The sequence below is a fragment of the Vidua macroura genome, chromosome 5 (genome assembly GCF_024509145.1).
Source record: "Vidua macroura isolate BioBank_ID:100142 chromosome 5, ASM2450914v1, whole genome shotgun sequence".
Taxonomy (NCBI): domain Eukaryota; kingdom Metazoa; phylum Chordata; class Aves; order Passeriformes; family Viduidae; genus Vidua; species Vidua macroura.
In genome coordinates, this window is record NC_071575.1 from 73,456,902 (window position 1) to 73,481,071 (window position 24,170).

Sequence of the window (24,170 nt, forward strand, 5' to 3'; positions counted from 1 at the left end):
AATAAAGGTGTGGGTCAGACCGAGGCTCGGGGCACAAGTTTTTGGAGAGCTATCTCACCTGTGCCAGGTGCTGACAATACATAACTACCCCAGGCTGTGGAGTATTTTTGTATTGTACAGCTATTTATTCTGTATATCGCCTCAGCGTGTTCTGCTGGGCACCCAAACTCAGCATCCAGCAGTGGTGAAGCCACCGTGGGACCTGACCTGTGACCTGTGACCCAGCAGTGACACTGCAATTGGAGATGGACTGACCACGGAATCCCGGAGCCTCGGGCTGGTCTGGGCTGGAAAAGACCAAAGGGATGGCCTCGTGCCACCCACCTGCCATGGGCACCGCCACGAGGGGACGTGGGGGCTGGCCCAGCCCCGGGCAGAGCAGCGAGCACCGCTGGCCTCAGAGGCCACCTCATCATTGTTCAACAGTGACTAGGAGGGAAAGGAAATTAAAGGAGTTTTCCCCCAAAATCCTTCTCAATCCAGCGCCCCCGCCTGCCGACACGTTGGGTTTGACTCCAGGCTCATCACCAAACCAGCAACTGAGATGAGGAACAAGGTGGGATCAGGGCCCCAGGGAACCCCCCATCCCAAAATCCCATCGCAGCTGCAGATGGAGATTTGTCCCCGGACGCTGGGGCCGGGCAGAGCCGCCCTCAGTGGCTGCTCACGTGCGTTGTAAACGCGGGTGGGGGGAAAATGCTGATGTCTGACCCCAGTTCTGAAGGCTGAACGATTTCTTTATTATAACTGTGCTATAATACATTAATATACTATTTAAGGGAGATACTGAAACTACAAACCTACTTGTTCTAACTACCTAATCTAACTTCTACAACTCGTGCCCCTCTCTGAGAGTCCAGCCACAGTGGGTTGGATTGGCCACCAGCCCCAAACAATCCTCACCAGAATCCAACCAAGCAATCACCCCAGGTGAACAATTCTCCAAGCACATTCCACATGGGAAAAACAAGGGCCAGAAATAGAACTTGCTTTCTCTTTCTCCCCTCTGTGCTCCTCTATGAAACAATCCTGAGAGAGAGAAGAATGTGCCTGCCTCAGCCGTGCGCTCAGCCCTCCCGCAGCCACCCCGGGACTGCCCCACGCCGGCCGGCCCCGCTCTGGGGCTGTGCGGGGCTGGCACACGCGGGGGAGGCGTTTGGGGACAGTTCCCTGTCCCCGTGCAGGCCGGGAGGAGCAGTCCCCCGGCCGATGTGACCCTGTCCCTCCTGAGACCCCTCTGGGCGGGGGTTATCGGGGGACCTGAGCCCCCTGCCGTGGGCTGGGATTCAATTATCCCCGCGATTAATATTTCCATTCCGTAACTATTGGAGCTGGCCCCAGCCCTGCTCCCGCAGGAGACCCCCAAACGCCGCGGCGGGGTCGGTGGGGCCCCGGGACCCCGGGCAGGCTGCGCGGCGGGGCGGCGGCTCCGGGGGCGGTGGAGCCCCTCGGGACGGGGCATCGGGGCTGGGGGCGCTGGCACTGCCGGGGGAGCGAGCCCCCGGGGACCGCTCACCGGGAGGGGGGCAGCGGGACCCCCGTGGGACCCCCGGGGCAGCGGGAGTCCTGGGACAGGCCGGGGGTGCCGGGGGGTGCCGGGGCCCCACGCTCCGGTTTGAGGGGGTCTCTGGAGCCCTCGGGACAGGCCGGGGTGCCGGGGGGTGCCGGGGCCCCACGCTCCGGTTTGAGGGGGTCTCTGGAGCCCTCGGGACAGGCCGGGGTGCCGGGGGGTGCCGGGGCCCCACGCTCCGGTTTGGGGGGGTCTCTGGAGCCCTCGGGACAGGCCGGGGGTGCCGGGGGGTGCCGGGGCCCCACGCTCCGGTTTGGGGGGGGGGGGCACAGACCCTTCCCGCCGCGCCGAGTGCGCCCGGACACATTTGGCCGCTGCACCGCCGGAAACCCGTTTTGGGCAGGGCGTGGAGGGGGGGCCGGTGGGACAAACCGTGGCGGGATGGGAGAGGGCGGGACGGGACGCGATGGAATGGGATGGGACGGGACGGGTTGGGATGGGATGCGATGAGATGCGATGAGATGGAAGGGGCGGAACGGGGCGGAGCGGGCAGCGGCGAGGGAGGCCGGCGGAACGGAAGGACGCGGAACGGAAGGCGCACGGGCGCGTTTCCGGGGGCCGGCCCGGTGCGGCGGAGCGGCGATGGCGGCGGGCGGGCGGCGCTGAGGGACCGGCCATGGAGCGCGGGCCGGGCCGGCCCAGCCTGCAGCTCGTCCAGCAGGCCGTGCAGGCGCTCTACCACGACCCCGACCCCAGCGGCAAGGAGCGGGCGAGCTGCTGGCTGGGCGAACTGCAGCGCTCGGTGAGAGCCGCGGGCGGCGGGTACCGGGCCCGGGCTCGCGGGGAGGCCTCGGGCCCCATCCGGGGTGGGGCGGGGAAGGGAACGGCGGCTCCTTGGCGGCCTCGAGGAGCCTCTACCCCGCCGCTGCCGCTTCCCGCTGCTCTGTGGCTGCCCCATTCCTGGGAGCGCTCTGCAGAGGGACTGGGGACAAGGCCTGCAGGGACAGGACACAGGGAATGGCTCCCACGGCCAGAGGGCAGGGATGGATGGGATCTTGGGAATTGGGAATTCCTGGCTGGGCTGGAATTGCCAGAGCAGCTGGGGCTGCCCCTGCATCCCTGGCAGTGCCCAAGGCCAGGCTGGGCACTGGGGCTGGAGCAGCCTGGGACAGTGGGAGGTGTCCCTGCCATGGCAGGGGTGGCACTGCAGGGGCTCTGGGGGTCCCTTCCCACCCAAACTGTTCCCCGGTTCCGTGAGTAACCAGGAACAAGGGACTGGGACGTTTGGCACAGTCCTGAGGTAGCCGGGAAGGGGGAATCGGCTCCCGGAGGGAAATCTGGGCTTCTCCTGCCGGCCGGGGCGAGGGAGCCGCCGGCATCCCTGAGGGGATGGAGCCGAGGCCTCCTTCCCGTCCCCTGAGCCCTCAGGACACACCCCTGGGTTTGGGGCGTTTGTCGGGGTTTTGGGGGCTCCTGCTGGAGCTGCTTTGTCCCCGCCTCCCTCAGGGGGTGGATGTTTCCCCACCCCGGAGCTGGGCAGTGTCCCCTCTGTGCTGCCCCCTTTCCCCAAGCCCTCCCCGGGGGCGGGACAAGATTCCCTGCCCTGGGGTCGGGGAGGAGCCGTGTCCTGGCCTTCCCTGCTCTGGATGTCCCAGCTCTCTCCGAGCAGCTCAGCTCCAGCCCCTTCCCACCCTCTGGCCAATCTTGCCGCTCTGTTCCCACAAACTCGTGTTTTCCCCATCTCCCCCCGAATTCCCTGCAGTGCTGCAGCCACATTGCAGTTCCCATCAGAGTTCCCAAGGGAACGTCCATAGCTGGGTCTGGGGGACTCTGCTGCTGCTCCCCCCATCTCCCCCGGGGCAGGGGCTCTACCAGAACAGAGATCTCGGGGCAGCTGGAGGAGGGACGTGCTCGTTTCAGGGATGGGTCCTGTCCCAGGCTCCCCTGAACCTGGGTAAGACCCCAGAGTCCCTGTCCCAGGGACCCCCAGATCTGGGGTCACCCAGTAGGGCTGGGGGCTGCCTGGGTGAGCCCCCCAGGATTGCTGTTGGGTAAAGGGGTGTCCCCAGGTCAGGCCGCCCCATCCCCTGGAGAGTTTGGGTTTTGGGGACTGATTTGTCTTCCCGAGTATCTGGCAATCCCGGGCTCTCTGCTCCAGTTTCTCTGGGCTTTTCCCTGGGCTGTTTCTGATAGAATGGTAGTAGTAATAATAGCAATAATAATAATAATAATAAAAACAGCAATAACAACGTTGTTACTAACTCAGCTCAGCCCCAGGGCAGCAGCATTCCTGCTTCTCCCCTTTTGTTGGGTTATTCCCCCTGCTCCCCTCTGAGCTGCTCCCAGAAGGAATCCCAGTTATTCCCCAGGTGTTCTGGCCCAGCCTGGTTCCATCCAGCACCTCCTCTCCTCAGAGCTGCTGGGTTGTCCCAGCCCTGGCGGGGGCACTGAGGTGACCCTGCACAGCAGGAGCTCCCTGGCATGGGCTGGGATGCTCCGGTGGGACCTTTCCCAGCTTGGGCTCACGGTGACACTGGTGGGACAGGAGTCACTGTGGCCCTGGCTGGGTGCTGGCTGTTTGTCCCTCAGGTGTCCCCGTGCCCTGATCTGGATGGAGGCACTGGCATTAACCCCCCAGGGGATGTTTGCTTGGATCCTCTTGTGTGCCAAGCCGTGTCCCTGCAGTGCCACCTGTCACGGGCTGTTTGCTGGCACCCCTGGGCAGTCTGTGCCCCTTCCGCAGCGCCCAGCCCTGCTCAGCTCTGTCCCGTTTGCCTCTGCTGGGACGAGCTCTCAGGGTGGGGTTCCCGCTGGCTTTTGCCTTTCTGGAGTTGTAATCACAGAATCCTGGGATGGTTTGGGTGGGAGGGGACCCCAAAGCCCCTGCAGTGCCACCCCTGCCATGGCAGGGACACCTCCCACTGTCCCAGGCTGCTCCAGCCCCAGTGCCCAGCCTGGCCTTGGACATTCCAGGTGCAGTTTGGGTGATGGGCAGTGGGAACAGGGAGATCCTTGGGTGTGGGTGCAGTTTGGGTGATGGCAGTGGGAACAGGGAGATGCTGGGAACAGGGAGATCCTTGGGTGTGGGTGCAGTTTGGGTGATTGGCCGTGGGGCTGCCCCAGCCCCATCCCCGTGGGCACAGCTGTGAGCAGCAGGTGAGCAGCACTGGCAGCACTGAGCCATGGAGTGCCCAGGTGTGCTGAGCCACCACACGGGGCACAGAGGGCACACAGGTGCCACGCATGAACGTGGGGGGATAAAAGGGGGGTACAGAGCAAGAGCAGATGCCTGCAGCCCTCTGAGGTGTGGTGTCGCTGTGTGTGGGTTGAAGCCTTCTGAAACTGTGTGTGTGGGACACATCCCCTCGTGGGGATGAGAAAGCAAAGCCTGAAGCGGAGTTCGGGTGCCTGGGTCACTCTGTGGGGGTTCAGGTTTGGCACTGGGCACCCCCAAACCTGAGTGAGATCCCCGCAGTTCCCATCCCTGGCACCTCTGGCAGGACGTGGGTTCAGCTTTGGGTCTGGAGGGCCCTGGGGGCCCAGGTTTGTCCCTCAGCTCCCCCGGCAGCCTCGTTCTGGCCTTTCCTGCTGGTTGTTCCTGGGAAATGGGGCCGGACGTGGCAGAGCAGCTCCGAGCTTGCACAGCACTGGAGAGCTCGGCTGAAGGTGCAAGTTGACCTAAATCCCAGAATTTGCGGATCCTTCAGCCAGCCGTGTGCTGGGAGCTGTGTGAAGGCTGATTGCAGACTAGCTGGGGTTTCCTCAGGCAGAGGAACTGTACCCAGTGTGGGATTGGCCTTGTCCCAGCTTTCCCAGCTTAATGGCTGGAGTTCCTCTGCATCCCTGGTGTCTGGAGCAGAGCCCTGGGAGAATGTTCCATGTGGATCCATGGCTGTGACCTGAGTGTTGGGATTTTGGTGTGGATTGAGTGGAGGTTGGTTTGGGTTTTAGTGGGGGTTCAGGAAGTGCTTTCTGGGAAGGAAATCCTCTGGCTTTGTAGAATTCCTGAATGTGCCATGAGGAGTTTCAGGCATAGAAACAGCTTCTTTGGTGCTCACAGCCCATTAATAATTGTGCTCTTTGCTGAGTTGGGTTCCCTGACAGATTATCCATGTGCCCTGGGGTTGGTGGGTTTGGAAGGATCTCCCGTGTCTGCCACCGTGTCCATCCAAACCGGGAATTACCAGCCCGTGATTGAGGGGAGAAAGAGTTCAGTGAGAGGGTTTGGTGGGATTCTGGCTGTTGTAGGTGTTGAGTTCAACTTCTTGTCTGTTCCCAGCGTGGGAATTCCCTGTGAGGATAAGTAAATCCAGGGGAGATGTTCATGACAGCACTGGCTCCAGGCTTTTCTCACTCCCTGTTAGAGTCATTCCAGGCGAGTTTTACACCAGGAGATCCTGACCATGGAACAGCACCTGTCGTGGAGGCATCTGGGAGAGGAGGAGCAGAGCCTGGAAAGGGCAGAGGAGCTTGTGCGAAGGCTCTGGGAGGGCTCTCCTTGGCCGTGCTGTGGTCAGTGGTGGTGAGGGACCAGCACTCGGTGGGGAGAACGCCCTGTTCTCCCAGGAGTGCTTCCGCCTGGATGTGGCAGGGATGGATCCACCGGCCGTGGGGGCTGAACCTGGAGGGACTGAGGAGCCGTGGGGATGTGGCATCTGGGGACATGGGGACATGGGGCAGTGGTGGCCTCGGCAGTGCTGGGGAGCTGTTGGACTGGATGGGCTCCGGGGGTTTCCAGCTCGGAGGATTCTGTGGAAAGGAGGAAGGGAGAGGGGAGCACGTGGGGTGCTGAGGGTCCCAGCCTCCCCAGCTTGTCTGGGCCCTTTGGGTTCTGCAGTTGGCTCCAGCTGCATTCCAGGCTCCAGTGGCCGTGGAAAGAGCTCCTAGCAGGAATTCTGGGAGTGGGATCAGGAACTAGGCCTTGTGCTATTGCCAACTATAACATTTTCCTTTTCCATGTGCAAGAGACTGGGTTTTCCTGGGAATCAGCCTGGATCATGCTGATCCTGCCTGGTGTTGCCCTTTTGTTCCCCTCTGTGATGCTGGAGAGCCCTGGGAGCCCTGGCCCAGGATTTGGGTCTGGAGCACTGGTGGGGTGGAGCCTCTGGGCACGGCTGTCCTGCCTGGGGGTGGATTTGGAAAGGGGATTATTTTGTCTTCCAGGCTGGAATGCAGCTGGAAGTGAGGTTGGGCAGGCGGTGGTTTATAACAGAGAGCTGTTTGGCTGTTGGAGTGACTGGCCAAGGGTTGTGATGGAATTGCCTTCATTAGTGAAGCTGGAATGAGGACCAGAGCTGGGTTTTAGGGATGTAGAGGTTTTATTTCACTCTGGATTGAGCTCAGGGAAGTCCTGTGGCCCAAAGGCTGTCAGAGACAAGGGCTGTGAAGGTCATGGAATTGATTCAAGTTTTGTTCCCAGGTTTCCACATCAGCTGGATTTGGGATTTTTAACCATGCTGGCCAGGGAGTTTTGGAGTTCCCATCCCTGGAGGTGTCCAAGGAAGGACTGGACGTGGCACTCTCAGTGCTGTGGGCTGGGGACAGGGTGGGGATGGGGCTCAGGTTGTACTGGATGGTCTTGAAGGTCTTTTCCACCCTCAGTGACTCTGGGACTCAGTGAATCTGTTCCCATGCCCCAGCCCAGCCAGGGGGCTCTGGAGTCTGTCTGGTGTTTCCCTGGCTCACCAGTGCCCTGATCCCACACTCAGGACCGAGCCTTTGGGTTCAGACCAGCCTGGCACCGGCTGGAGCTGCCCTGAGGCCGGGCAGGCTCCTGCCTGGCTCTCCTCCAGCTCTCGGGCACATCCCTGTTCTGCTCTGGAGTCCTGGTGTGGGCCCTCAGATGGGCCTGGTGTCCTCAGTCCTGGGATTCCATATTGTGGTTGTAGTCTGGGGAGACTTTTATCCAAGCCCCTCTGCCACCTGTGCCTTGCTGGGCTCTCTCCATGTTTGTTTCCATGTGAGACTCCACCTAGCCCAGAAAAGCCTCTGGTTGCCCTTTCCTGCAAGGGTGGGGCATTGGATCCCCGTGGAATCTGCTCTCCCATAGGAGCTGTGGGCTCTCTGCCCATGTAGGGTCTGTTATGGAGCTGCTCTGTCCCTCCAGCTCCTTGGGTGGGTGTCCCAGTGCCAGCACCTGCCCAGCCCCAGCCTGGGGATGGCAGCACGGTGTGGGCTCTGCAGCCAGGGCTGTCTGGGGAGTCATGGAATGGGTTGGGTGGGAAGTGCCACCTCCAGTGCCACCCCTGCCATGGCAGGGACACCTCCCACTGTCCCAGGCTGCTCCAGCCCCAGTGTCCAGCCTGGCCTTGGACATTCCAGGGATCCAGGGGCAGCCCCAGCTGCTCTGGCAATTCCAGCCCAGCCAGGAATTCCTAATTCCCAATCTCCCATCCATCGCTGCCCTCTGGCAGTGGGAGCCATTCCCTGTGTCCTGTCCCTGCAGGCCTTGTCCCCAGTCCCTCTGCAGCTCTCTTGGAGCCCCTTTAGGCCCTGGCAGAGCTCTGAGCTCTCCCTGGAGCCTTCTGCTCTCCAGGGGAACATTCCCAGCTCTGCCAGCCTGGATCCCTGGGAACTGAGGGGCTCCAGCCTTGGAGGAGCTCCGGGGTCTCCTCTGGACTCGCTCTGGCAGGACAGGGCTGTGTTTCCATTGGGAAATTTGGACTGTCTGCAGCAGCCTGACCCCCCCCGGCCCTGCCCGCTGACCACACCGTGGCTTTCCCACAGGTCCATGCTTGGGAGATCTCGGACCAGCTGCTGCAGATCCACCAGGATGTGGAGTCCTGCTACTTTGCGGCGCAGACCATGAAGATGAAGATCCAAACTTCATTCTATGAACTCCCCACGGATTCCCACGCCTCACTCCGGGACTCTTTGCTGTCCCACATCCAGAACTTGAAGGACCTGTCCCCGGTCATTGTCACACAGGTTGGTGATGGCAGAGGAGGGATGGAGCTGCTCCCTCTGCGTCTTGCTCCTGGCAGTCACTCTGGGACCGCTCTCCCTGGGCTGGAAAACTGATCCAGGGAAGGCTGATCCCTGCTCCCAGCCTGGCACAAGATTATTTTCCCTCCTTCATCACTTGGTTCCTTTAGTTGCATCCATTATTTCATCCTCGTTTGCTGTTTGGAGAGGAGGAGCAGGGGTTGTCCCTGTGCTCTGCCATGGAGACCAAACCTTGCAGTGCCCTGGGTGTTCAGGGGGATTTCTCTGCACGCTTCATTGCCATTATCCATATGTTCCTGTGGCACTGGGGGCCCTGACACCCCCAGGCTGAGCCACGGTGCTCCATCAGCCCCTGAATGTTGTGGCAGGGATTGTCAGCCCTCGGGGCGGCCGGTGTTCTGCACTTCACCGCGTGGATTGTGCACAGACAGGGATTGGGAGATGGATCCTGGAATTCCCTGCCTGTGGGCCACGTTGGGAATGATTCCTGAGTTACCTGCTGGCAGGGATGTTAGGGCTGGATTCCAGAGCTGCCTGCCAGCCCTATTTCCCGGGCACATCCCAGCACTCCCCACACTGATCCCTGTGTTTTCCATTCCCTTCCAGCTCGCTTTGGCAATAGCTGACCTCGCCCTGCAGATGGCTTCGTGGAAGGGCTGTGTGCAGACACTGGTGGAGAAGTGAGTGACTGTTCCTGCCCCTGGCCTGGGGATTGTTCACTGGGCTGTGTCAGGCGGGTGTGGTGCAGGAAAGGGAAATTTTTCTCCCGTGATGGCTGATTTCAGCTGCCCTTGGTGGTGGCAGGAGGGGCTGTCTGCCATTCATGCTTCCCTGCTCACAGCCCAACACTCAGCGCTTTTCCTCATCCCTGTTTTGTTAGGGACAATCCCTCTTTCCCTCAGCTGTGTCTGTGCTGTGGAATGGAGCAGTGGGGCTGGAGCCAGTCACTCTTGGGTGTCCCCAGATGTCCCCATGGGATGCCACACGCTGCTGCACAGTGACAGCAACAGCCCCTGGGGCTGCCACCACCCTGAGGTGGCCCTGTGTCCGTTGGCAACAGGAGGGGATGGGATTTGTCTGGGCAGTGGCACCTGGACTCCCAGAGCTCATGGGCTGGGAAAGCTGCTGTCACTGCTCTGTTGGAAATTTGGGCTGAGCCATCCTGGAGGCTCCTCTTGGCAGGGCTGTGGCTGGACACTGCCTGTCCTTGAGGCAGGACTGTTGCCGAATCCGTGGGATATGGAATCGTGGGGTGCTTGGGGTGGGAAGGGACCTTAAAGCCCTGCCGTGGTCCGGGGTGCACTGCTGTTCCGCAGTGCTGAGGTGTCCCCTGTCCCTCCTGGCAGGTACAGCAATGACGTGACGTCGCTGCCCTTCCTGCTGGAGATCCTGACGGTGCTGCCCGAGGAGGTGCACAGCCGCTCGCTGCGCATCGGGGCCAACCGCCGCACCGAGATCATCGAGGACCTGGCCTACTACTCCAGCACCGTGGTGTCCCTGCTGGTGAGCAGCCTCCAGCTGCAGCTGCCCCTGCCCCACGGCCCAGCCTGCCTCAGGGGATCGTGGCCTTGTTTGGGGTGGAAAAGCCCTCAGAGCCCCCACGTGTCCAGTCATCCCCCAGCACTGCCAAGGTCACCACTGACCGCGTCCCTGAGTGCCACACACACATGGCTTTGAAATCCCTCCAGGGATGGGGACTCCACCCGTGCCCTGGGCAGCTGTGCCAGGGATGGACAACCCTTTCCAGGAAGGAATTTTTCCAGGATCCAACCTGAGCCTCCCCTGGCACAGCTCGAGGCTGCTTCCCCTTACCCTGTATCAGGAAATGGAGCTGAGCTGTGTCCTCTGCCCAGCAGCTCAGGTGTTGCTGGAGAAGCCTGTTCCCCCATTCCACATTTATCCCAGCAGAGTTCCCTGCCAGTGCCACTGCAGCTGTTGGGGCAGCCCAGCTCCACCTGTTCCTGGGATAAGTTGTCTGAGCAAGTCCTTGCTCACTCTGAAATTCCTTCACCTTCCTCAAGTGCCTGTCCAGGGCCATCCTGCCCAGCCAGCCCCGGCTTTTCCAGGGATACCTGGGAGATCTTGGCTGGTCCCCACACTATGCTGTCTTCTCCAGCCCCATCGTTTCCTGGGACCCCTGGGATATCCCAGCTGGCACATCAGGAAACCCTCGCACTGGCCTGTCCCCTCCAGCCATGTCCAGCCCCAGCTTTTCCCAGCATCCCTGGGAGATCCTGATTGACGTGCTGGGGACACAGGCAGCGTCACCTCTCTCATGCTCACGGCTGCTCAGAGCTGACAGGGGATCAGCAAGGGCTGGCCCTGTCCCTGCACATTCCTGCCCCCTCTGCACCTGCCTGAAGCTTTCCTGAGCTTTCCCTGCTGGTGCCAGCATGGGCATTTCCACCACCTACCTGAAGAGCCAAATGTATATTTTCTGTGTAGGATTGAAATGCCAAATTCCCCTCTTCAGTTACAAAATGAGGGGTTAAAGCAGCATTCCAGGGACTGTGATGAGGTGCAGCATTCTGCCTTTAGGACTGAAGTGTCAAGTGAGGGGAGAAGATCTCTGGAAGGCTCTTGTGCAAGGATTCCTGGGCCAGTCCAGGGGTTCTGGGATCTTTTTCCATGTCCTGCCTGTCCACTTCTTCCCCCTTTCCCTGTGCCAGTTGAGGCTGGGGCTTTGGGCAGGGCTCTGCTGGCGCTGGGCCGCAGCTGGAGCATTGGTCAGCACTGGGAATGAGCTGCTGCCATCCCACATCTCGGCACATCCTGGCTTGGACGCTGGGGTGGCATGTTTGGAATGTCCCTTGGGCTAGGTCTGGCTCTCAGCACCAGCTTCTCTCTGCAGAGGTGGTTTTCTGGGAGAAGGGTTAAACTGGGATTTGTCAGGTGTGAACATCTCTGATGGCTGTGCTGCGCTGGCCCGACACGGGATCCTGCAGCAGTGGGAGTGAGGGAGGTGCTCCAGCTGCTCTTCCTGCTCCTGTGGGCTCTGTCCCTCCCTCTCACTAAGTCCAGGGCTGTTGGTGACAGGGCCTTTGGGAGCAGCCTGCCTCTGGAATGCTCTCATGTGGACTCCAGAGGATGTTATTGGTTATTTCTCATGGATCACCCGCTGGAGTCAGATCCTGACTGGCTCTTCCGTGCCCCGCAGGTGACGTGTGTGGAGAAAGCGGGCAACGAGGAGAAAATGCTCATCAAAATCTTCCGGTGCCTGGGCAGCTGGTTCAACCTGGGTGTCCTGGACAGCACCTTCATGGCCAACAGCAAGCTGCTGTCCCTGCTCTTCGAGGTGCTGGTGAGTGTTTCCCAGGAGGTAGGGGGGTTCTGGGGTGGGGGCACTGGGGAATCCCAGCAGGACTGAGGCGTGGGGCAGGGGTTCATCCCTCCTGTGTCGTGCAGGGACTCTCTGGTTCCCTCTGGGCCAGATCAGCTCCACAGAGCAGGCAGTCCCTCTGCTGGGAAGGGCAGTCAGGGACGTCCTGCTGCCCATGAGGTGCCAGGTAAGGTTTATCACACCTGAGGGTGCCAGGTGAGGTTTGTCCCATCCAGGAGGTGCCAGGTGAGGTTTGTCCCACCCAGGGGGTGCCAGGTGAGGTTTGTCCCACCCAGGGGGTGCCAGGTGAGGTTTGTCCCACTCAGGGGGTGCCAGGTGAGGTTTGTCATCCTTGTGGCTGGGCATTGGAAGATCAGGGGGGTTGAGGTTATTTTGGTTTCTTCCCAGATTGTCAGTAAAGCAGTATTCATTTTCTGACCCTTTATCCTTGGGAGATCCCCTCCTGGAGGTGTTGGGGTGTTTGTCCAGCTGAGTGTGGGAGAGCTGGAGGTGTGGAGAGTCCTGTGCCATGGAGCCAGGGCAGGCAGGCAGTGGAGCCAGAGCGAGGAGTTCCTGGAGGACAGAGGTTTCTGCTGCAGAGATTGTCCCTCCTCGCTCTCTCCCATGGGATCCCTCATTTCCATGATTCAATCAATGACAAATGCAGATGAGGGCTCCCAAGGAAAGATACCCATGCAGGATCCTGAATATCCATGTGGGATCCTGCTTTGAGTGGAGCTGTAGCAGGAGCTGCTCCCAGGACAGGCTGTGGGGCTCACCAGCCTGTTTAGTGGTTCATGGCACTTCAGGTGGGGTGTTTTTCCTTCCTCCCCTTCTCTCTTCAGTGGCACCAGGAATTGTTTCCAAAATCTGTTGAGACCTCATTCAGTAGGACTCGGAGTCTCTGCTTTGTTTCTTCCCTGTTTGCTCTCTCCTGGTTCTCTGTATGTCCTGTCTCCTTCCCTGTAAACCCCCCTCACTCATTCACCACCCATGGAGTTCACTGACCCTCCCACAGCCATCCCTGGTCAATATTCCACACATCCTTGTGGAAACACAAATATTCCACACATCCTCGTCTCCTTCCCCACCAAGGACTCCCCAGTTCCCACCTCTCCTCCCAGTGGGAGTGATGACTCCCTGTCCAGCCAGGTGATGAGCAGTATGATGGTTTCCTTCCTTCCAAGCTGCCCTGGCTTCCAGCTGGTGTTTTCCCTCCTGTGTTTGCCAGGGAATTTGCCAGGGTCCCTTGGGGAAGGGTCAGTCTGACCTGGAGTGTCTAGGGAAGCAGGTTACAAGGCTGGTGGGGGGGAGTGGGGGCTGTGGCTGTGCAGGACCTCTACAGAGTGTTTCCACAGAATTCTTTGGGTTGGAATAGATCTCCAGGATCAAATCCAACCATTGTGGGAACAAGAACAAAAACCTGGTGGTTTCATTACTGTCTGATTGCATGATACAATTGGGGCAGTGGAGGGGCAGCTCCCATCTCTGCTCTGGTGACCAGTTACAGGACCCAGGGAACAGCTGGAGCCGTGCCAGAGCAGGGTCAGGCTGGAAAGCAGGAAAGGTTCTTCCCCAGTGGGTGCTGGGCACTGCCCAGGCTCCCTGGGGAATGGGCACAGCCCTGAGGCTGCTGGAGCTCCCCTCCCAGGGATCCCAGGCTGGGATTGTTGGGGTGTCTGTGCAGGGCCAGGAGCTGGATCTGTGATCCCTGTGGGGCCCTTCTATCTCAGGAGATTCCAGGATTCTTTGATAATTGCTGGGCTTTTGTGCCTTGCAGCAACAGGACAAGACCTCGTCCAACCTGCACGAGGCTGCGTCGGACTGCGTGTGCTCGGCCCTCTACGCCATCGAGAACGTGGAGACCAACCTGCCCCTGGCCCTGCAGCTCTTCCAGGGCGTGCTCACCCTCGAGAGTGCCTATCACATGGCTGTGGCACGGGAGGACCTGGACAAGTGAGGGACAGGGACCTGTGCTGTGTCTGGGAGGGATGGGCAGGACAGCGCTGACCCAGCTGGTGCCATGTCCCTCCAAATGGAGATACCAGTGCCAGGAGCACCAGCAGTGATGGGGGCACTGGGGCTGGGCAGTGCCCGTCCCTGTGCTGGGCACTCGTGGGGTCACACCCAAATCCTGGGGGGAGGTCTGGGCCTCTCACTGCAAGAGGGACCTGGAGGGGCCAGGGGCTGGGCTGGACTGGAACCTTGCCCTCACTGGGCTTTTGGAGAAGTTTGAGATCAGTATTGCAGCAGATTTACTTATTGGAGCCCAGTGTTTGCACTCACTTCCCCTGCTGAAGTGTTTCCCAGCTGCTGGAGAAGCAGAAGTTGGGGTTTCTTGCTCCGGCCAAGGCTCTGGGCACATTTTGGCCCAGCCCTGCCCTGCACTGGGGTAAAGCCCGTGAGGTTGATCCAACCCTTGTCCCTCCGCAGGGTGCTCAACTACTGCCGTGTGTTCACCGAGCTGTGCGAGACCTTCCTGGACAAGATCGTGTGCACGCCGGGCCAGGGCCTGGGCGACCTGCGCACGCTGGAGCTGCTGCTCATCTGCGCGGGGCACCCGCAGTACGAGGTGAGCAGGAGCCAGGCACTTCTTCCCTGCTGCTGCCACACTCGGGGTCCCTGGGAGCTGCTGGCTCTGGAATTCCCGCTCTGCACTCACGGGCAGGGCATTTCCTCCCTTCCGCGTGTCCTGCAAGTCCGGGGTTGCCAGCACGGCTCTGAAACCCCTGTTAGTGCTTTCCCACACATTAAAGTCGAGCTCAGTGGGGATTTGTAGTTCCTGGGAATTTTGCCCTGTGGGTGACTGAAATGCTGGTTCACATCAAAGCTCCTGCCCACCTGCCTAAGGAGCAAAACTTGTCATTGTTTTGGTCTCTTTTTAGCCTTTATTTAATTCTTTATCCTTTTATTCTTCCCAAACCTTTAATTAAGTGCCAGTAGCTGGTCCCTGCCTGTGTTCAGTGGATGGGAGCTGCTGCCTGGCTGGTTTGCCATAGGAGGTGCAGAGCGGCTGTGCTCCAGCAAGCCCCATGCGCTCCCTGGGGTCCCGGGGCCCGTTTTCCTCCCTTCCCAGGTCTGTTAAACTCAGTTTTCCTTGGCCACAACCTCATCCTGTGCCTTGAGTGCTGAGGGGGCCATGGAGCTCTGCAGCTGCTCTTGACTAAATCCACACTCGTGGTTTTTGTGCAGTAACCACACATGAAATAAAAGAACCCACCACAAAGGGGCTGCACCCACTTCCAGCCTGAGCTGCTCCCAGAGCCCCAGGCTTCACTCTGGGGTGGTTCTGGGCCAGAGGGGCTTTGGCTGCCAAGAGCTGGGGCAGCTCTTCAGTGCCACTGTGGGGTCCCAAGCCCTTTATTAGCTGACAGGCAGAGAAATCGGTGGATCTGGGGCAGCTGGTCGCTGTGTCACCGCTGTGTGGCACAGCAGCTCCGACACACGTCTGTGGTGCTGCCACTGCTGCCACCAGGGCCAGGGTGTCGGTTTCTGCACCGGGACCACTTACAGAGTGGGGGGAAAACCATTCTGTGTTCTGCTATTCTGTAACAAAATGCTGCATTTTTCTTTCCAAACAGGTGGTAGAAATTTCCTTTAACTTCTGGTACAGACTGGGGGAGCACCTGTACAAGACGGACGATGCTGTGATCCACAGCATCTTCAAAGCCTACATCCAGCGCCTGCTGCACGCGCTGGCCCGGCACTGCCAGCTCGACTCCGACCACGTAAGGTCCCTGTGGAGCAGCTGGGCAGGGGGATGTGTGTGTGTCCCTATGGAACAGCTGGGCAGGGGGATGTGTGTGTGTCCCTGTGGAGCAGCTGGGCAGGGGGATGTGTGTGTGTCCCTATGGAACAGTTGGGGCACTGGGATGTGTGTGTGTCCCTATGGAACAGCTGGGCACTGGGATGTGTGTGTGTCCCTATGGAACAGCTGGGCACTGGGATGTGTGTGTGTCCCTATGGAACAGCTGGGCACTGGGATGTGTGTGTCCCTGTGGAACAGCTGGGGCACTGGGATGTGTGTGTGTCCCCTTTGAGAGCTGTGTTGTCCCTGCTTGAGGCAGTTTTGTTGGGATAAGGATGGCATGGCTCACTAGCCACAGCTGCTATCTTCCATGCAGTCTGGGATGGTTTATTGTCTCCTCTCCTTCTCATTCACTTGCTTCCCATTCCTTCCTTCCCTCGGAGGTGGAGCAGGAATACACAGTGTGTGCTCAGCCTGGTCATGTTTTCCTTGGGCACAATTCTCCAGTCCCTCCAGCAGCTTGGTCTGTGACAGGAGGGCAGGAATACTGTATCTCCTTAAAACAGAATCACTGGTGTTCCCCTGGCTGTGGCTGAGTGGGAACCTGGACTCCCCTGAGCTGCCCTTGTGCTCTCCCTCCTCTCCCTCAGGAGGGTGTCCCGGAGGAGACCGATGACTTCGGGGAGTTCCGGATGCGTGTCTCGGACCTGGTGAAAGACCTGATCTTCCTGGTGGGCTCAGTGGAATGCTTTGCTCAGGTGGGTTTGTGGGAGTGCAGTGAGGTGCAGGCAAATGCCAAGGGGGGTCACCGAGCCCTGGTGGCTTTTGGGACTGGAGGAGATCACACACATCTTGTGCATGAGGAAGTGTGTGGTGGGAGCTGCTCTGGGAGAGCAGGAGGTGTGGGAGCAGCTGGAGGTTTCTGACATTTTGGGGAAAGCCACTGTGGTCCCACAATGTCAGGGTAGCCTGTGGAATATGGGGTTTCTGTGGGCCCACAGATGGGGTGGGAGTTGGAGGTAGGGAGGGGTCAGGAACAGGGCCTTGGGGCAGGGGTTGGTGATGGGGGTTCGTGGCCCCTCGGTGACCGTCCCCTCCTGCAGCTCTACGCGACGCTCAAGGACGGGAACCCGCCCTGGGAGGTGACAGAAGCTGTGCTCTTCATCATGGCCTCCATCGCCAAGAGCGTCGACCAGTGAGTCCTGCCTGTGGCCAGGGGGGCTGGGGGCCAGGGCTGCCTCTGTGCGACACGGACACCACAAATATCCCGAGGACCTTCCCTTCCCTGGCAGTGCCCAAGGCCAGGCTGGACACTGGGGCTTGGAACAACCTGGGACTGTGGAAGGTGTGTCCCTGCCATGGCAGGGGTGGCACTGGAGGGGCTTTGGGGTCCGTTCACACCCAAACCATTCACTGGGGATCCTTCCACATCCAGGTGGAGTTTTCCTAGGTATCCTTAGGGACGGTTAAGTCACTGAAAGTGTTTCCTCCTATGTTAGTGGCAGTGGAAGCATGGACAGGCGATACCCAGTGTGCTGAGCCCACAGCGAGTCCTGTGCACTGCCACCAGTGGGACAACCCAGCTGACCTTCCCTGGGCTTGGAATGCTGTCCCTCCCACCCTTGGGACACTGGGATGCCCATACCTCTCTTCCCTGGCTGTGATTGCCACCACTCCTTTTCCCAAGGAGGCTGGTAACACCATCCCTCCCGTCCTTGTGAGGCTGGGAATCCTATCCCCCTGCTCTCCAGGCACCTGGAGGAGTCACCTCAGTCCCTTCACATCTCGTGTTATCTGTGTTGAGGCTGCTCCTGCTCGCTTTTCCAATGTCTTGTTCCTGGGGGCGCTGGCTGGAAGCACTGGGAACTCCAGCCCAGGATCACCCCATCACACCCTCCTACAGCGGAGGAGGCAGTTCCCAAATAATGAACCCCCCTGGTTCTCGTGTCCCCCAGTAGTGGTGGGGCTCTCCCTGGAGGTGTTTGGTGTTCCCTGTCTGTCCCCTGCTGTGGCACTGGTACCCGTGGGGCTGAGCCCCATCCTCGCAGGGTTTGTCCCAGTGTGCTCCACGTCACATTCCACATTCAGAGCGTCCTGCCCGGCAGTGGGGCCCCTCCCGGCCCGCTCCGGGCGCTGAGCCGAGGCTGTCCCACAGGGAGAACAACCCGACGCTGGTGGAGGTGCTGGAGGGCGTGGTGCGGCTGCCCGAGTCGGTGCACACGGCCGTGCGCTACACCAGCATCGAGCTGGTGGGCGAGATGAGCGAGGTGGTGGACAGGAACCCGCAATTCCTGGGTGAGTCCCGCTCCCCCGCGGCCCCGCCGCGCCCGCCGCCCCCTGACCCGGCCCCTGTCTCTGCAGATCCCGTGCTGGGCTACCTGATGAAGGGGCTCTGTGACCGGCGCCTGGCGTCGGCCGCGGCCAAGGCCATCCACAACATCTGCTCCGTGTGCCGGGACCACATGGCCCAGCACTTCTCGGGGCTGCTGGAGATCGCCCGCGCCCTCGACTCCTTCGCGCTGTCACCCGAGGCTGCCGTGGGGCTGCTCAAGGGTGGGTATCCGTGGGGTCTGGGGGTTGTCTGTGGGATCTACCAGGGTATCCATGGAAACTGCTGGGGTATCCATGGGAGTTGCTCCCCAGGGTGCTGAGCCTTATCCACACGGCGTTTGTCCTGATGGGCCCCAAGTCCCATTCCACATGCAGAGCATCCTCAGGAGTTCCCTTGGGGCTGGAGGCAGAAATAAATCCTAGATTGGTAACGGGTCCCCATCCCTGAGACAGAGCTCAGGGAGTGTCCTGGGCTAGATATGTGCGAAGAACATGTGGGAAATGCTGAGAGCCAGGCTGGCAGTGCTCCATCCAAACTCTGGGAATCACCTGCTGGACACAGAGGGTGGAGATTTGGGAGTATTGGTCATTTTAGAGAGTTTGGGCTCGAGAACAGAGATTTTCAACTCAGAGTGTTGGTGTCTCACTGGACTGTTAGGCACCATGAGCGTCCTCAGCCATGGCTGTTTTTGGGGATGTGCATTAAAGATTTCCAATGAATTCCAGTGCTGCTGGAACTTTTACCCCCAGAACCAGGGAGCCTTCCCTGCAGTTGTGTGCTGCCATGGCAGACAAAACTCCCCTTGTTCCACTGAATGCCCCAACGCTGGCCGAGCTGCTCCTCTTCCTGCCAAAGGGTTTTCTCCCCCTCCCTTAGAACAAGCCAGGGAGGTTTCCCCCACGGTGGTTGGCACCACAGCCAGATCCTGGCTGTGCCGGAGCTGGGAGTGAGCTGCTGCCCATGGGAGTGGGAGCAGCTCAACGCTCCTCATGTTCCATGGCTGGGAGCCCCAAAGCACCTTCCCTGGAGCTTCCCGGGATCTCACGGTGCTGCTGGACTGGGACAGGGACACTGGGGACACGCAGCAGGCCCAGAAGTGCCTGTGGCATCCATTGGCCTGTCCCTGTCCCTCCCACCAGCGTCACTCCCTGCTGGAGTGAAGTTTTCGGTGTCTGGTTCAGCCAGAGCCAGGTTCAGCTGCAGGGAAGCTCTCCCAGGCCCTGCCCCTGTCCCGCAGCCTTTCCATCTGGGAATGTCATTGCCCAGCCACCCTCCTGTGCTGCATCCCTGCTCCTGAGCCGTGTGTGTCCTTGCAGGGACGGCGCTGGTGCTGGCCCGGCTGCCCCTGGAGAAGATCTCGGAGTGCCTGAGCGAGCTCTGCGCCGTGCAGGTGCTGGCGCTCAAAAAGGTGTGTCTGGATGGGGGGGACAGTGGGGACAGTGGCCAGCCCTGCTACAGCAACTGTGTCCTCAGAGTCAGAGGTGTATCCTAGAGTGATGGAATTGTTTGGGTTGGAGAAGCCCCTGGACCCCCTGGAGTCCAGCTGTACCCCAGCACTGCCAAGGCCACCACTGCCCATGTCCCCAAGTGCCACATCCACACAGCTTTTAAACTCCTTCAGGCATGGGGACTCCACCCCTGCCCTGAGCAGCTGTGCCAGGAATAATTTCCCCAGTATCCAACATGACCCTCCCCTGGCTCATCTTGAGGCTGTTCCCTCTCATCCTGTCACTTGTTCCATGGGGGCAGGGCCCAGCACCCACACAGGACGTGTCCAGGACTGAGCCCTTCCCTAAGTCCCACCTGAGGAGGTGAAGAGGTGCTGTTGGTGGGGTCAGTGTCCAGGCAGTGTCTTCCCAGGGCTACCTGTGCTCTGAAATCCTATCTTTTCCCTCATTTTCCAGCTGCTCTCCCAGGAGCCAAGCAATGGCCTCTCCTCAGACCCTACAGTGCCCCTGGATCGACTCGCTGTCATTTTCAGGTGAGGAAGGAGCTGGGGCACTGCTGCTCCCCCAGAGCCTGACTCTGCACCGCCTCCTTCTCCCCAGCCTTTGGGGAATGGGCTGGAAGTCTCTGCTTCTCCAGGTTCCAGCTCCTGAGGTGCCCCCCCAAGCCAGTTGCTGGTCCACTTCCAACAGCTCCAACCCTTTTCCTTGGCTTTAATCCCAAACTCCCCTTAACCCTTGGCTGTTCCCACAGACACACCAACCCCATTGTCGAGAACGGCCAGGTGCACCCGTGCCAAAAAGTGATTCAGGAGGTGCGTGGGAGAGGGCTGGGATTTGGGGAGAGGGTTCTGGTGCGGGCTTTTGGGGTGGGAGTTTCCAGGTATGGGGGTACCTTGGGTGTTGTACAGAGTCCCAATCTTTGGCTGCCAGTGGATCCATGTGTCTGTACAGGAGGGGAGCTGTGGGGCACCCTCCTGTCCCTCGCGGAAGCAGGGATTGGGGTGTGGAGGGGAAATTTGAGCCTTCAACCCTCTGGAAGAGGCCTTGGCTCTGGGAATGTCCCAGGTGTTTGGTTTCCCTGCCCGTGTCCCATTTGCCACGCTGCACCGGAGGGGATCAGCTACCCCAGGCTCCTCCAGAAAGCTTTCGTCCCTCATCTGCTGCCCCTCACTGGGATCTGGGTGTTGTGGGGACCGGGAGGGAATGGGCGGTCAGGTGTGACCCCTGCCACCCGTCCGTGCCCAGATCTGGCCGGTGCTGTCGGAGACCCTGAACAAGCACAGTGCCGACAACCGGATCGTGGAGCGCTGCTGCCGCTGCCTGCGCTTCGCCGTGCGCTGCGTGGGCAAGGGCTCGGCCGCGCTGCTGCAGCCCCTCGTCACCCAGGTGCGGCTGGGCCACCGGGCTCTGGGGGACACGGGGGACGCAGCTGGCTCGAGGGCCTCGCTCAGGTCACTGCGGCTGCCGCCAGCGTCGCGGGGATGGCTGTGGGCACTGGGAGGTGCTGCAGTGAATCCTGGCAGTCTTGGGAATTCCAGCATAAACCCTTGGGGAGGAGAGAGGCTTTGGAAGAGGTGGGGGATGCCGGGTTGTGGATCCCCGTGTGTGTGTGTGTGTGTGATTTGGGAGGTGTGTGAAACCCTGCGTGGTGCAGCTCCCTGGGGAGGTAACCCAGCCTGAAGGAAGGATCCGTGAATCCCAGAGCTGGGTGTTCCCTGCTCCGCTTGGCTCCCGCCAGGCTCCAAGGAGAAGCTTCCATGGATAAGCGCTGCTGGCTCAGGGAGCCTCAGCACAGAGATGCTCCCAGGAGCTGTGCGAGTCCGTTGGGATGTCCCTGCCCACAGGGGACAGGCTGGGCCCGGAGGGGTGTGGGGTCAGGGCAGATCTGGCGGTGCCTGTGCAGCGTTCCTGTCTCCCCAGATGGTGAATGTGTACCGGGAACACCAGCACTCCTGTTTCCTCTACCTGGGCAGCATCCTGGTGGATGAGTACGGCATGGAGGAGGGCTGCCGGCAGGGCCTGCTCGACATGCTGCAGGTGGGACCCACCTACCCTGATCACAGCGTCACTCAGGGTGGAAAATCCCTCAGAGCACCTTGAGTCCAACCGTCCCCAGCACTGCTGAGGCCACCACTGGCCGTGTCCCCAAGTGCCGCACCCACACAGCTTTTCAATCCCTCCAGGGGTGGGGACTCCACCCCTGTCCTGGGCAGCTGTGCCAGGGCTGGACAGCCCTTTCCAGGAGCAATTTTCCCTAATATCCAGTCTATATAGAATCTCAAACTGGTTTGGGCGAGACAGGACCTTGAAGCCCGTCCAAGGGCAGGGACACTTTCCACTATCCCAGGTTGTCCCCAGCCCCCTGCAGCCTGTCCTTGGACACTTGCAGGGATGGGGCAGCCCTAGCCTGTTCCATGTGGGGAAGGGCAGCTTGAGGAGTGATCCCAGGTAGTTGCTGATGGATCCCTGTTCTTCCTAGGCTCTCTGCATCCCCACCTTCCAGCTCCTCGAGCAACCCAATGGCCTCCAGAACCACCCGGACACCGTGGATGACCTCTTCCGCCTGGCAGCCAGGTGCCACCTCCTCCCACAGGACACCCGGCCCCTCTCCCCTCATGGAGGGTCCCCGTGGGGGGCCCTGTGGGAGCAGTGGAGTGGGGAGAGGCAGGGCCTGCCCTGACGTCCGTCTGTCTCCCGGGCAGGTTTATCCAGCGCAGCCCCGTCACCCTCCTGCGCAGCCAGGTGATGATCCCGATCCTGCAGTGGGCCATCGCTGCCACCACCCTGGACCACCGGGACGCCAACTGCAGCGTCATGAAATTCCTGCGGGATCTGATCCACACTGGGGTGGCCAACGATGTGAGTGACGCACAGGGACGTTCCTCAGGAGGCTCCTCCTCCGTGTGGATGTCACCATGGAATCCTGGAATGGGTTGGGTGGGAAGGGACCTCAAAACCCCTCCAGTTCCACCCGCTGCCATGGCAGGGACACCTCCCACTGTCCCAGGCTGCTCCAAACCCTGTCAGCCCCATCATCCCCATCTGCCCTGTCCTGTTGTCCCCACAAACCACCCTGGTTTCTCCGCCACTGCTGGCAGAGAAGCTCTGGGAGTTGCCTGCAGAGTGAGGAGCTTATCCCTGTCCCCAGGACCAGTGTGCCCCTGTCCCCAGGTCCTGCCCACCCCCTTCTCCTTCCTCCCACAGCATGAGGACGACTTTGAGGTGCGGAAGGAGCTCATCAACCAGGTGATGACCCAGCTGGGGCAGCAGCTCGTGAACCAGCTCCTGCAGACGTGCTGCTTCTGCCTCCCACCCTACACCCTGCCCGACGTCGCCGAGGTGCTCTGGGAGATCATGCAGATCGACCGCCCGGTGAGGGGAGGGACGGGAGGGACCCCCAGAGGGTGGGGCTGGGACCCCGAAGCTCTGCCGAGGCAGGGCCCGGGAGCCAAGCTGGGCTCCACATTCCGAGTTCCTCCCTTTCCCTGGCACAGACGTTCTGCCGCTGGCTGGAGAACTCGCTGAAGGGGTTGCCAAAGGAAACCACGGGTGGAGCCATCCAGGTGACACACAAACAGCTCACCGACTTCCACAAGCAGGTCACCAGGTGAGTGGCACCAGGGTCTCCAGCTGGCACCAGCTCCCTCCTTCAGGCTGGCGTCCAGCAGCCCCCAGCCCCAGCCCTGCCTGTGCTGTTCATCCTGCTGGGATGTGCCATCTGCCTGCACGGGCACACGGAACCCTGGGGGCCACGCGGCGCCGCTGCCGTCACCCAACGGGTTTTTCTGCCCGGCCCGATCCCTGCGGAGCTGCTGGCCCTTCCTGACCCACCTCCTCATCCCCGTGAGTCACTGGTTCCAGCTGCCAGGCCCTGCCTGGGCCTGTCCCTTCCCAGGGCCACCAGCTGCTTTGGGAACGTTGACTCCCTCTGCCTGGCTGCATCTTGTCCCTGGACAAATCCCAGAGGCCAAGTGCCTGGGGGCAGCTGGTTCTTTCCACCCAGCCACCACCGTGGTGGCACACAGATCTCCTCCAGGGACAGTCCCGGGGGCTGCCGACCTCGTTCTGCCCTGATGATTGTCCCTTCATCTCTCCCAACACCTCGGAGCCGAGCTGCCACGCTCCCAGCTCCCATCCCTCGGCAGGACACCTTCCCTGGGTCCCAAACATCGCCTTGGGGTCATCCCTTGTCTTGCAGTGCTGAGGAATGTAAACAAGTCTGCTGGGCTCTGAGGGACTTCACCCGCCTGTTCCGATAGCTCCGGCTCCACGTGGCACCTGTCTCCCAGGTAAGGGCCTGGCTCTGGGATCCCCCGCCCCACAGGACGGGGACAAAGGGCTGAAGCTCCCTTCCTCCTCCCAGGAATGTCTTTAAGGAGAAGACAGGAAACAGCAACCCAAGAATGTGTCCCACAATCAGCCGAGGGCTCTCGCCCGCTCCAGCGCGTCCCGGAGTCCGGAGCCACGGGAGGACGGCTCGGGGGTCCCGCCTGCCCGGCGGCCTCGCGGCCCCGAGCTCGGCCACCGCCACGAGCAACAGCCCAAGGGGAACACCTCCAACCCAACTGCAACCCACCAGGCACCGGAGTCTCACGGATCCACTCGGATTCGCCCGGCAGCAAAAGAAGTAGAAAAACTTTCTGTGAAATGGAGACAAAAAAGAAGGAAAAGAAACAAACAAAAAACAAACAATACAAATTGTTATGGAAGATGGGGGGTCAGTGTGGGGGTCCTGGGGCGCTGCCCCCCTGAGCCCACCGTGGCCTGCCTGGTGCCGACTCCCAGAGACGACACAGGCGGGACGGACTCTGCAAATAGAGATTTATATTTTATTTTGTTCTGCTTTTTTTGTTTGTTTTCTTGTTTGA

At 60.6% G+C, this 24,170-nt stretch overlaps 1 protein-coding gene across 1 annotated transcript; it reads left to right on the forward strand.

Moving 5' to 3' along the window:
• Positions 1-2,117: 2,117 nt before the first annotated feature.
• Positions 2,118-24,134, forward strand: TNPO3 (transportin 3). The gene is made up of 23 exons (XM_053977060.1): positions 2,118-2,312; positions 8,237-8,437; positions 9,062-9,135; positions 9,802-9,958; positions 11,613-11,756; positions 13,555-13,730; positions 14,208-14,346; positions 15,356-15,502; positions 16,173-16,280; positions 16,626-16,717; positions 17,678-17,817; positions 17,884-18,075; positions 19,171-19,262; positions 19,759-19,835; positions 20,054-20,114; positions 20,548-20,688; positions 21,223-21,339; positions 21,782-21,876; positions 22,005-22,161; positions 22,507-22,674; positions 22,797-22,909; positions 23,501-23,591; positions 23,666-24,134. The coding sequence occupies exons 1-22, from the start codon at positions 2,187-2,189 to the stop codon at positions 23,559-23,561; spliced, it is 2,778 nt and encodes a 925-aa protein (XP_053833035.1). The 5' UTR covers positions 2,118-2,186; the 3' UTR covers positions 23,562-23,591; positions 23,666-24,134.
• The last annotated feature ends 36 nt before the right edge of the window (positions 24,135-24,170 follow it).

Excerpts from the sequence above, each read along its gene's own strand:
- TNPO3 (XM_053977060.1), top strand. The coding sequence starts at position 2,187 with ATGGAGCGCGGGCCGGGCCGGCCCAGCCTGCAGCTCGTCCAGCAGGCC. Across the intron at positions 2,313-8,236 it reads TGGGCGAACTGCAGCGCTCG|GTCCATGCTTGGGAGATCTC; the intron begins GTGAGAGCCGCG and ends GCTTTCCCACAG. Across the intron at positions 21,340-21,781 it reads GCCTGCTCGACATGCTGCAG|GCTCTCTGCATCCCCACCTT; the intron begins GTGGGACCCACC and ends TGTTCTTCCTAG.